The sequence below is a fragment of the Mytilus californianus genome, unplaced genomic scaffold (genome assembly GCF_021869535.1).
Source record: "Mytilus californianus isolate M0D057914Y unplaced genomic scaffold, xbMytCali1.0.p SCAF_9, whole genome shotgun sequence".
NCBI lineage: Eukaryota > Metazoa > Mollusca > Bivalvia > Mytilida > Mytilidae > Mytilus > Mytilus californianus.
In genome coordinates, this window is record NW_026262745.1 from 67,433,068 (window position 1) to 67,446,770 (window position 13,703).

Consider the following 13,703-nt stretch of genomic DNA (forward strand, 5'->3'; position numbering starts at 1 on the left):
ATTAGTTGTACATTTGTAATGACCGACGGAAATTAATTATTTTTAAGTTACTTTTAAGCTAAGATATCAATACTGTTTTGGTATGAAAGACTGGTTATAAGAACTGGCACGTACGATGTTTTTTTTTTCTTTTTGTAGTCTTACAATAATTCTATATGCTTTCGTAAATCGGTATACCAAAAGACCATACCAATTGATGGTATTAAAAGGCACTAAATATCATAAGGAATTAAATTTTATATATTTATCGTCCAAAATGTTTGTTTTTTGTTAAAGTTAAAATGGTAATCTCTGTTGATGCTTCGTCTAGGTCCTTGTAGTAATATATCATCTGACCTATACAAATAATTCCATGATAAAAATAGATCATTTACAAGTCAGTTCAATTTAAAGTTGCTGATATTTTCATGTTTTGTTTATTGAATAAGTAATTTCAAATTTGTATTCTTAAACATCACAATCCATGCAAATGAGCAACTTTCTGAGACCATTCCTTCGAACAGTCCTCGTGGGAATATGCATGAACAGTCTTCATCCAGTCAGTGGTTCCCTTAAAAAAGTGAAGACCAGAATTTTGTTTAAATCATTCATATAATAGTTATTTCAGTTTCAACTATATTTATATTCTTAGTCTGATGTTGTTTTGTATAAAAAAAAAAGGCAACAGTAGTAAACCGGTCTCAAAAGTCATAAATCGATTGAGAGAAAACAAATTCGGGTTACAAGCTAAAACCGAGGGAAACACATCAACTATAAGAGGAAAACAAAGGAACAACGGGAACACTGAAGTGCATTTAAAAACAAACGCCAACATACATAGAAACGAACTATTTGATAACAACTGCCATATTCATGACATGGTACAGGACATTTTAAGAAAAATGGTGGGTTGAACCTGGTTTAATGTCTAGCCAAATCTCCCGCTTTATGAAAATGTTAAAAATATCGCTAAAATAACAAACTACGTGACAGAAATACAGCACAAAAACACGTAAGAACATTCATTACAGAGAAATGCACCAATAAATAATATAATAGTCGACACAACATGCAAACCACAGAACAACAAAGAACATATTCCATCAACGACATACACCACAGGATATCAAAAACAGTGACGCGCTTACGTAACTAACATTCAATCTCGAATTTTATACAATTATTTTCACAATACTCGTCCAAACAATTTTCATGACAATGATGGTATTGAAAGGCAATTCTATAATTATTTGGACTACAAACGATTAGACACAACACATTATCCAACGGAAACCTTAACAGAAACATAAAAAAAAATACATGAATGTTGGATGTAGAAAATACCGAGACACGTCGTATTGCAATGCAAATTCACACTCGGTATAACAGTCATATTCAGGAATATGACAATGATGGTATTAAAAGGCAATTTTATTATTAGTTGGACAACAAATGATAAGACATAACGCATTAGTCAACAGAAACCATAACAGAAACATCAAAAATAAATACATGAATGTTGGATACAAAATACCGAGACACGTCGTGTAGCAATGCAAATTCACACTCGGTATGACAGTCATATTTGGGAATAGGTCACGTTTGGTACTTAGCAGACAGACAACATAGATGTTAAACCACAATCTAAAACGTGGTAAAAATGTCATTACTTAGTTTAGACACAGACACATCGTATAGATCAACCAATTCGTGATCGTGTCCATAAAAGTTACGGAGTGTCATTTTTAATCTTTCCTCCTTATAACACTGTTGGATCAGTGTCTGCGTATGGAGCACACTCCTGTATTTGAAGTCAGTATAGTCAAAGCGGATTTTCCGTCTATTTGTTTTATCCGAACATTTCGGCGGACACTCCGTATATAGTGGCCATAAGAGCTGATGCAAATGTTTAAGCCAACACATCTTTTTATTCTTCCTTCCTCAATTAGTTTGGACTTTGCGGCATATTTAAGGTCCATCTACAACCAAACGAGCTGCTCCAATATCATACTTGCAACTTACAAAAGTACTTTAGCAATCGGTTTTTTTTACAACACATGGTTAGAAACTTGCACACATATTATTCAACTGAAACAAAGAAGATAATTTGTTTTTGCTGATATTAAATTGAAAAGACTACTCAGACAACATTAACAGTTTCAATGTATTATAATATAAATAATTTACATGTTGAAAGTCGGTTTGGAATCATTCGGCTCTCTTTAACGCAGGATATTTATGAATAAACGTAATAGAAATCCTAACAAATATATATATATATATATATATATATATATAACAATCAACGAGATATAAATAAAGTGACATACATTTTTATCCTGACCTTTTTTCCTGTCATGTGTTTTTCTTTTTCATCTGAAGAAGAATTTACAATTAGAATTGATTGCAGAACAGCTTAGATGAGTCTACTCATTAACTGATTCAAATAAGGTTAACATTCGTCAGTTACATAAATGCCTTCCAACTAGGTTTTATATATACGATAGATATTTAGAAGCATGTGGTCACCAAAGGGTCACAAACGAAAATATTTCGAAATATTCTATATTTATTTATAGCAGCAATCGTTGTGTTTTGATGTATAAATGTATAGGTTGGAAACAGCTGTGATGGCTTGACTCCCCTGTTCATTGTCCTCGGTTAGGTTTTGTTATTAGCATAAGAAAGGAAGATGAAGATCTTTCATCTTTATAAAGAACGAAATAACGCTAGGGTCGTCCAGATGTTCAAACTAACATCTTTTAAAAATGTTACCACGATTTTGTCTACAGTAAAAGATGGTCTTCAGACATATTGTGATGAGGTATGTTCAACCAGTGGTTTCAATCAGATGTGGATTCAGACCTAAAGATAATCTCCAAAATTGTTTACAAATTTAACAATAACTTGCATTTATTTCGACGTTTGTTATTTGAAATATCTCAAAAAGTTCGTTCTTAGTATATAAATGCAAACTTATAGAAAAGACAAATGTTGACAACAGTGTTAGTAATTGTTTAGAACAAAGATATAATCTAACATCAGATCCGTTTGTGGTAATTTATGAACAATGTAATTTGAGAAAACTTAAAAACCAAAATCGTATACAGTAAAGTTCAATCAAAGGGAAACAAACCTTAGTTAACAAAATATACAAACTTCAGCTTAGCACGAAATTAGCGAGAAATTACTAATTTGTATTATTTTTACATGTATTGGTTACTGGAAAGCTGACCATAAAACAGATCCTTTTGCAATGTTTATGTACACAATCTATATGTGTCAAAATCTTAGAAAGAAGAATAGAATAACCTGGTCTATTTGAGTTTTAACGAAATAAAAAAGTACGGTTGAACACATTAAGCTAATTTTTGTTGTAACATACATGTAAGTAATTCCAATGCAGTTGTTATGTCAAACACAAATATATTTTAGTATACATAATCATATAAATGCAAACGTGGGTCAACGAGTGAGCAACCAAACTACGAACAAATAGTCAAATGTCTAATATTATTCCCTTAACAATTAATAATTTTTTTTTAAAGTACGGTATGTCATATCTGTATCACTTACATGTTCTTGTCGCTCAGAACTAAAACTTCGTATGAGACCTACAGAAATGACCAAACAGAGTAGACCTGAAAAAGCAATAATTGTTTGTACAAAAAAGAGGCATACAAGTTCATTTCTGCTTTATTTTCATTATGTAAAAATGAAGTATCCTCGTATCCTCTTCTTCCATGTTGAGCGAATGTATTGTTTGATTTATTTTTTTTTGTTGAAGTGTCAATACTAAATTGCAAGTTGAAGACAATCATATACATCGTAGGTCTAGATATAAACATATGTTTACTCGCTTCAAAACAATAGAAAAGCCTTGTGGCTTTACTGTTATTCAAATCGTTTTATATGCTGCCATTTCAATTAATATAACAAAGGGTTCCGATATAAACACTAGCATGACCCCGTCACATGTTCAAGTGGTTATCCCAAGTCAAGAATGTCGTTATAGGTTGGCTTTTGTTCTATCTTAATGTTTTTTGTGATTTGGAAAATTTGACGTTTAACTTGATAACAGATCTTTGATAGTCTCTATTAAATTCCGACCGTGCGAGGGATGTATATCCAGTCAAGGTCGTTAAAAACTTCCATTTGTCTATTAAATTTATCAACTTCTTTGGAAACTCATGGCTGTTTAGGATGCCATATTGTACTAACATTTGTCGAACTTTGATGACCATTAGTTGACCTGTAGCAGGTTTCGAGTTTATCTCGATTGCCAATTCTTTGAACTAAACCCCACACCTATAATGGCCATATTAAATTCCCTTATTTCAACACATACCGAATTGGATTCCAACTACAAACATCAATAGTCTTATCATTGCATTTTGTTCTTTCTGTCGTGGACATGGATCTTAAAAATACAGTTATAGGCATAATGCAAGAGTAAAAATCACAGGAATATATCTTTAGATAGGGAAATAAACATAACGTCTTCAAACAAAAATAGCAGATTTGTTCGAATCAAGGTCATGCATTTTTTCTCTTTTTAATTATTTTCATGTTCTTTATAGGATTTGGATGTATGATGGTGATCAAAATTATATTTCAGTTTCACCTCTATGACTATTTCTCGCATGTAAATTTATTCAGATGAAATTGTGAGTGTTAAAATCTATTTTTAAACGAAAATGTGTACAGTTTGTAACTAACGTATGTACAAACCAAGTGTTTACATTAAATATGTTACGTAGAGACAATTTCGTCAGACTATAAAAAAGGAAACATTGGTGAAGTACATTCCACTGAATTTTTTCGGGTCTTTTTGGTTTATACATTTTTAGTATTCGAAGATGATTTTGAGTTTACATCCACAACAAGGAAAAGTAAAAATATTTTGTAAGGTTAATATAGGGTCAGCTTTATTCGCTTTTTGGTCAAAAACTTATTGTTTGGTATATCAGAAATAATGAAATGTTACCTTTGTAAGGTTTGTTGATTACTTTTGTCTCTTCAGTTTTAGTTGCCTTTAATTCATTTATCAATGGACACTTAAAGTGACCTGTTATATTAGCCGTATTCATGCAAACATAGTCTAAAAAAATGAAAAAATAAAACAACAACATCGTTGATAATATTACTAAAGATAAAATTTCGTTGACTTTTGCACGAATAATTCAAAAGGTACGGTCGACTATCACCTGCATGTTATATGGTTTGTCAGTAATTTGCATAATGTGCCGATTTCATCCGGGAACCACAACTACAATTGGTCCCCATGATATATATACTGACATGTAAATAGTTACGTTTGAAAACAACTCCATCAATTTAATGTAGTATCAATGAAACATTGTATCAATAGATTGGACAAGCTATATTTGACATAATTTGTTGGGAAAATGAGGCGTGAATTTATTTTTTCTTCGTTTACTTACTTAAGAGCGATAAACAACTTCTTAATCAATCAATTCCAGTATTCAAAGAATCATATGGTCCAATACATTTTTTTTACATAAACAGCTCCATGAAATTGACAAAGTGACCTATGGTATTTGAGACTTGGTATTTAGCAAAATAAGCATTTGGTAAATAGTAACATAGTAATGATAATCTTCTTATCTATATTTTCGGTTCTAACTTGCTGAATTGTCTTTATGAAAAATGTTAATACACACAAAAAAAGTAACTAATGCTATTTAACGTTTTGGCCTTAATGTCTGACCCTTAACATCTTTAGAAATGCTTTATTAATTCTAGTTCAATCTATTTCGCTAGATTCGATACCCTTAATTAATCGGTGTGTCCATATAACAATGACTAAAGCTGAAAAGTTAAATATATTTTGATTTTACTATTTTAAGTATATAAATTCTATTAAGAGCTCAGGCTTGAAATTTCAAAATATATGTCTCATATTTTATTATTTCTCAATTTGTGACATTAAACAGTGTTACAAAAATTGTATATTATCTTAAACTGCTCTTGATTTTGTTCATTTTAAAATTCAATCATATATATTTACAGATGTCAAGACCATCTTGACCTGCATGCATCATCGCACGTAATGTAGCATATGACAACCGGAATTGTTCTCAGCAAGCACATCCACCATGTAAGGTGCCAGTGCTCGCTATAAATCGCTACAAATCTAGAAACGAGTTATAAATTACACTCATTGCTTATACAACCAAACATATTTGTAGGATGACAGATTTATTCATTTGTTTGCATAGGAAGACAACAGAATTGATGAATATTTACCTGGTGTCAGTACTTGATCTTTACCACACTCCTTATAATAACAAGAACAATCTTCTTCAGAAGGCACACAGAAACACAATTTATTTGGCTTTGATACAAAACTAAAGCCAAATCTGTAATCACAACAACAAGTTCTATCCGATGTTGTCTGTCTATTAGTGCTTTCAATTTGACCTTCTTCATTGCATATAGATTTAAGAAAAACACACGTATTTCCATAGGAAGAACTGTATTTGAACGGTTGATAATGGTTCTCATCACATGGCACACCATCAAAACTTCCTCTAACAACAGTCTTGAAACCTTAAAAATGATTTAAAATTAATAACTCACTTTTCATATACGTGCAGAGCATAAACATGATAAACATTATTATATGTTATGAAGAATATACGGTCATACATGGGTTGAGTATATATTTATTATTTGCCGAGCGACCAGTCGATTCACAATTCGAGTTCCAAGTATAAATTGACCCTAATTTCTAATATACACGTGTTAAGTCACTACAAGACTATTTTATAAAAAAAAACAACCTCAAATATTATATAACTTTTTGGGGGCCATTCCCTTTTGCATTTACTAAACTTTGCTTAATTGGTTATTGGACAAGCTATGCATTGACATTGACAATATTCAACGTTTTAAATAACGAAGCCTTTTATCGAATGTATATTTGCAAATCGAATGGATACACATGTTGATTAAGTACACGTGATCACAAATATTTTCATATCTGCGTCGATTTAAACTGAACATGGTGAAAAAACAATAGTAAAAATGGTTAATAATATACCCATGAAGAGAAAATTCAGGAACATCTTTAACCTTCGGGTGTGCTTCACTTTACTGTTTAGTCCTGACAACACGTGAAAGGAAATATATCATCTCGCTTCATAAACAGACTAACAAATTAATAGTGTTAAGTTGAATTAATTGCATTAAATTCATTGACAGTTAATACTAATTGCTTCAGAGCATGTACTTTTACATTACCTTCTTGTTGAATTTCGTCAGTTTTGTTGCAGAATTCCGTATACATTTGTTTATTTATATCACGGAAGCACACATACTTTGTCGAGTTTTTACAGATCTTCGCTCGAATTATCGCCTGAGAAACGTGGGGACACACATTGTGAAAACTAGAACACAGCGAGAATAGTAAACCAAACACCTGAAATGAGACATTTATTGCAAATAATTATTCTATTTTGGTGGTAAATAGTGTTGCATGCGCTTCAAAGTAACCTGTTAAGTTTAAAATAGCAATACGTATTTTAGGTATGATCGACAATGAAACATCTTTCGAGGTATGATTGACAATGAAACAATTTCACATCAGCCATAATTCAACATGTATGCAAGCAATTATGGGTCACCGTACGGACTTTAATAATGAGAAAAACCAATACTGTGTAGTTAGCAATAACTGGGCCTAGTACAACAAAGCGCGAAAAAGATCAAACAAGAAAACCATCACTCTGGTTTATGTTAAACAAGAAACGAAACAAATGAATCAGATACTAACCAACGACAAGAACTGATAAATATGCTCCTGACGTCGGCCCACACATTGCAAAGTTTGGCGGATTTTAACATGTTTGTGCGTGCTTAACACTCATCTGACATGGAACAGAGGTGCAACAGTACCACATTAGAACAACCTGTACATATCTGTTTGAATGGTCTTGACTCGTCATTTCGAAAAAATAAAATAACAAAAATTCCGAACTCCAACGGAAATTTAAAACGGGAAGTCCTTTATAAAATGGCAAAATAAAAAGCTCAAAAACATCAAACGAATGGAAAACAACTGTCATATTCCCAACTTGGTACAGTCATTTCCTAATGTAGAAAATGGTGGATTAAACCTGGTTTTATAGCTAACTAAACCTCTCACTTTTTTTACAGTAGCATAGAATTCCATTATATTGACAACAATGTGTGATCAAAACAAACAGACATAATAGGTAAAAACAGAGATAAAAGTACCCAGGGTTTCGATTTCAGAGTACTTGCAGTTTCTGAAAACTATTTTAAAGCCAAATACAACTATTAAAAAATCATGTTTTCCAATACTAAGCCTATTCTGATGCTACTAATTGTATGCACTTTGCTCCTAAACCTTCGGTTTTCAACTAACAAAGAAGTTTACTCAATGAAATCAGTAGTATTGACTCTTTGAATAAATATAAATTAAGGATTCAAAGACAATGAAGTGATCACAAAATTATTATGCTGAGGTATCTATACAGTCCTCACTTATACTTTGACTCTGAAATGACAAACAGCAATGAATGAGCTGTTCTTTTGCGTTGAAATATATAACGTGGATCGAAGTTAAGGCTTTTATGTCTGATGAATACACATACTCCATAGATGCAATCGTGTATAGATATTCATTACTACGGAACAATTTTCCGCGTTCCCTTAACACAAAGACAACCATTCTTTTTGATAGAGTAGACAAATGCTTCCCGATTTGAGTCAGAAGAATGCCTAGTCCTGGAGGTAGCATTGTTTCGATTTAAAACAACGGTATTGGTCGGTAATTGACGGCGAGTGTAGACATCGTCACCCTTCTTGTTCGATCAGGAATCGTTTTTTTTTATGGAATTCATAAATGTAAGCGAATGTCACAACATGATTATCGTTGCGGTCAAAAGTATGTCCTGCTTTTGTAGGACCCCAACTCCTTTTTTTTATTTTAATGTAACGTGTTTTCTTCATTTAGCTTTCCGACTGTTTTGATTTGAGTGCAGATGATGAGAATAATGCACACAAAGCACTCATCAAGTGACGCAAAAAAATTAAGCCATTGTACCTTTTATACGTACATGTATCCATTTTATGTTGTCCCGATGAAGCTTTTTGTACGGCAGAGACGTAAAAAACAAACAATCTATGAATGTATTTTATAAACTATACAGATGTTACATTCTGTTGAAGATCTTACAATGACAATAGAGTAGAGTTGTAGTTTTCCATGGTGAGTTGTAGAATTTGATAATGTATTTTAGGTACAAATGGGTAGGTGTTCATTGTTTATCTTCTTCATCAAAAAGATACTGAGGACTAAACAGAAATTTATATGTTGCTATATTTTTGTCTTCACAATTTACCTGTAAATACATTTTTTTTTCGTGTGTTTTGTTTGTTTGTTTTTTTTTATATTTAATTTTTGATGGGAGAAGGAGCACTTCATTGTGAAAACATAGTATTTGTTTAACCCCTCGTAAGACTACTTATTAATTTTTTGTCTGTTTTATCTTCTAACATTTTTGAAAAAAAGTATTCAATACTGTAAAGACACCTGTTTCTTGTTGTGTATATGTTGCCTTAGTTTAATGTATTTGAGTTATAGTTGTCGCTTACATGTATTTGTGGTCTTTTTGTGTATACTACAAATCCATCTTTTTACAAAGGCTTAGTTTTACTTATTTTAATTCGAATAGTCAGTAAAAGGACAAATTTTTTAATCAATAAAACGAAAGTGGAAATTTAGAATAAACTTATGAAAAACTAAAATTTAGAATAATATACAAAATGTATTACAAACCTAGAATATGTAAATATGAATATGCATGTATATTTATTTATTACTTCTATGCAAACAGGTGTAGGCATTTCAGATATGAAAAGACTACATCTAGTACATAGTCTAAACCAAATATTAAGTCAGTGCTATTTTAAATTACACCAATGTTTTTCTTTATATATTTCTAAATTATGAACATAATTTCTATTTTTATCGTCTTATCGAGTGATGACGCAAAGTAGGTTTGTAACTTCATACGCAATTATAACACTTTGGTTACACGTCATTGACAAACAATAACAATTCAAAAATCAATGTTTATATTGAAAACAAACATTTAAACTGTTTAGTCATACTCGTGACTAATATACCTTAAATCAAAAATACCCAAACACTAAACAAAACTTCGTAGACATGATGATAAAAAAGATTAACTTCAAACGCTATATTTTCTTAACAGTTTTATATCTAACATAAATTACTAAATCATCATGTCTACGAAGTTTCGTTTAGTGTTAGGGTATTTTTTATGTAAGATATATTAGTCACGAGTATGACCAAACAGTTTAAATGATTGTTTTCAATATATACATTGATTTTTGAATTGTTATTGTTTGTCAATGACGTGTAACCAAAGTGTTATAATTGCGTATGAAGTTTCAAACCTATTCTGCGTCATCACTCGATAAGACGATAACGATGGGTTTCTTATACATCAATGTAATGGAGTCACTTCATAATGCATTGTTAATCTTGTTAAATTTTAAAATCAAGTTAAAAATATTGAAAGCATAGTTTTATATTAAATAAATTCATCTAATTAATCTGTTCACATCGGGATTATTAAGGAAATGTCCTAAGTAAGTAGGAAATAACTTGTTGCAATAATATAAGAATGAAAAAAGTTATACTAATAAAGCAATTGAAAAAAATATAAGATTGTAAGGAAAACAGCACCACCACAAAGTATATGAATAATTGACAATAAATTCTTATAAAACTTTATTGACAAATAATTGACATTATACATGTTATATTATTAAGATGGGTAACAAAAACATCAAACGCATTTATCAATCACTCCATTAACATATAGAAAATTAGAAAATATATTTGAAGGAGACTACAATTGGTTTCTATGTTTATAATTTAGCCAAATCAATTATAACAAGGAATAGGAGATCACATTCAAAATCTAAAAAAAAAAAAAAGACGTGTTTAGTTGATATATTTGGGTTTGGGACTTGAATATTAGAGGAATCATGTGTGAACTTTTATTTTCCTGAATGATTTCGTAACCTTCGACTATAATGAAATTGAGAAGTTACTACCCCATTTGGTTGGATTTCATCAAAAGCTTATCTATGTAATAACAAAAACAAAGTTAACACATCGTTAAAGATACTTGTATATATTTATATGTGTATTATTGAAGGTTATCATCAGCATAATTAGTCAAAATGTTTTGTTTTTGCTAAACTTTTATCAAGATATTTATCTTAAATGTGTGGAACACATATAAATAAAAGGAAGCAGTAGTCTTTTTTTTTATAAATTAAAAGAATAGATGTTATGACAGGATTAATTTTGAACAATAATTTAGATGACGAATACAAATTTCAGTAGTTATAAATATAAAAATAAATTTAGAAGATAACTTTCAATATATTTTACTTACTCCGACGATCCATGTTTTCATCGTTTCTAGATAAATCGATTGATTTATTCCATCACATCATATAAATACACACATAATACAAAACATTGTATAATATCAATTAAATAATCTATCACAAATTTAGAAATACTTTGTATGAAATAGATCATTGGAAAAACATTTGCCAAAAATAAACATCAAAAATACCCAAACACTAATTAAAACAAAACTTCGTAGACATCATGATAAATAGGATTAACTTCAAAAGCTATATTTTCTTAACAGTTTTACATCTAACATAAATTACTAAATCATCATGTCTACGAAGTTTCGTTTAGTGTTTGGGTATTTTTTATGTAAGATATATTAGTCACGAGTATGACCAAACAGATTAAATGATTGTTTTCAATATATATATTGATTTTTGAATTGTTATTGTTTGTCAATGACGTGTAACCAAAGTGTTATAATTGCGTATAAAGTTTCAAACCTATTTTGCGTCATCACTCGATAAGACGATAACGATGGGTTTCTTATACATCAATGTAATGGAGTCACTTCATAATGCATTGTTAATCTTGTTAAATTTTGAAATCAAGTTAAAAATATTGAAAGCATTGTTTTATATTAAATAAATTCATCTAATTAATCTGTTCACATCGGGATTATTAAGGAAATGTCCTAAGTAAGTAGGAAATAACTTGTTGCAATAATATAAGAATGAAATAAGTTATACTAATAAAGCAATTGAAAAAATACAAGATTGTTAGGAAAACAGCACCACCACAAAGTATATGAATAATTGACAATAAATTCTTATAAAACTTTATTGACAAATAATTGACATTATACATGTTATATTATTAAGATGAGTAACAAAAACATCAAACGCATTAATCAACCACTCCATTAGCATATAGAAAATTAGAAAATATATTTGAAGGAGATTACAATTGGTTTCTATGTTTATGATTTAGCCAAATCAAATATAACAAGGAATTGCAGATCAAATTCGAAATCTAAAAAAAAAAAAAAAACGTGTTTAGTTGATATATTTGGGTTTGGGACATTAATATTAGAGGAATCATATGTGAACTTTTATTTTCCTGAATGTTTTCGTAACCTTCGACTATAATGAAATTGAGAAGTTACTACCCCATTTGGTTGGATTTCATCAAAAGCTTATCTATGTAATAACAAAAACACAGTTAACACATCGTTAAAGATACATGTCTATATTTATATGTGTATTATGGAAGGTTATCATCAGCATAATTAGTCAAAATGTTTTGTTTTTGCTAAACTTTTATTAAGATATTTATCTTAAATGTGTGGAACACATATAAATAAAAGGAACCAGTAGTCTTTTTTTTTTATATAAATTAAAAGAATAGATGTTATGACAGGATTAATTTTGAACAATAATTTAAATGATGAATACAAATTTCAGTAGTTATAAATATAAAAATAAATTTAGAAGATAACTTTCAATATATTTTACTTACTCCGACGATCCATGTTTTCATCGTTTCTAGATAAATTGATTGATTCATTCCATCACATCATATAAATACACACATAATACAAAACATTGTATAATATAAATTAAATAATCTATCACAAATTTAGAAATACTTTGTATGAAATAGATCATTGGAAAAACATTTGCCAAAAATAAACATTATAGGGAGTGATAAATCTTATTTTAAGAGTTTACTGGACCGCCATACCTCACGACTGAAAAAACACATGGTGATAGAGTAAACATTATACTATCATGTTAATCCTGTTGTAGAATTTGTTCACGGTACAGTTTTTTGTTAAATCGCGATACAGCGTGGCTTTCGATTTGGTTTCTTTTTCATTACCAAACACGGGAACGAATTTCAATTGCATGTGATTTTAAGCATACCTTGCCCTAAAGGGCCTAGTGAGCTTTTCTCATCATTTGAAGTCAGTCGGCAGTCGTCGTCGTCGTCCGTCGTCCGGTAATTTTTAGAAAAATCTTCTCCTCTTAAACTACTGGGCCAAATAAAACCAAACTTGGCCTAAATCATTCTTAGAGTATCTAGTTTTAAAACCCTGCTGATCTACCAAGATGGCAGCCAGGGCTAAAAAAAGAACATGGGGGGTAAAATACAGGCTTATATCTCTGAAACTAAAGCATTTAGAGCAAATCTGTTTGAGGTACAAATGTTCATCAGGTAAAGATCTATCTGCCTTAGGATTTTCAGACGCATCAGACAACCACCTGTTAGG

General features: G+C 30.4%; 1 protein-coding gene across 2 annotated transcripts; it reads right to left on the bottom strand.

The window, feature by feature from the left end:
* Nucleotides 1–1,392: 1,392 nt before the first annotated feature.
* On the bottom strand, nt 1,393–13,169 carry LOC127714691 (uncharacterized). Of its 2 annotated transcripts, XM_052220757.1 has the most exons (8): nt 12,950–13,169; nt 7,246–7,423; nt 6,250–6,552; nt 4,967–5,080; nt 4,328–4,399; nt 3,556–3,620; nt 2,310–2,355; nt 1,393–2,067 (listed from the first exon to the last, which is right to left on the bottom strand). In XM_052220757.1, the coding sequence occupies exons 1-7, from the start codon at nt 12,995–12,997 to the stop codon at nt 2,335–2,337; spliced, it is 801 nt and encodes a 266-aa protein (XP_052076717.1). In that variant the 5' UTR covers nt 12,998–13,169; the 3' UTR covers nt 1,393–2,067; nt 2,310–2,334. The 2 variants fall into 2 exon arrangements, with proteins under 2 accessions (XP_052076717.1, XP_052076718.1); XM_052220758.1 differs by lacking the exon at nt 4,328–4,399.
* Nucleotides 13,170–13,703: the final 534 nt, after the last annotated feature.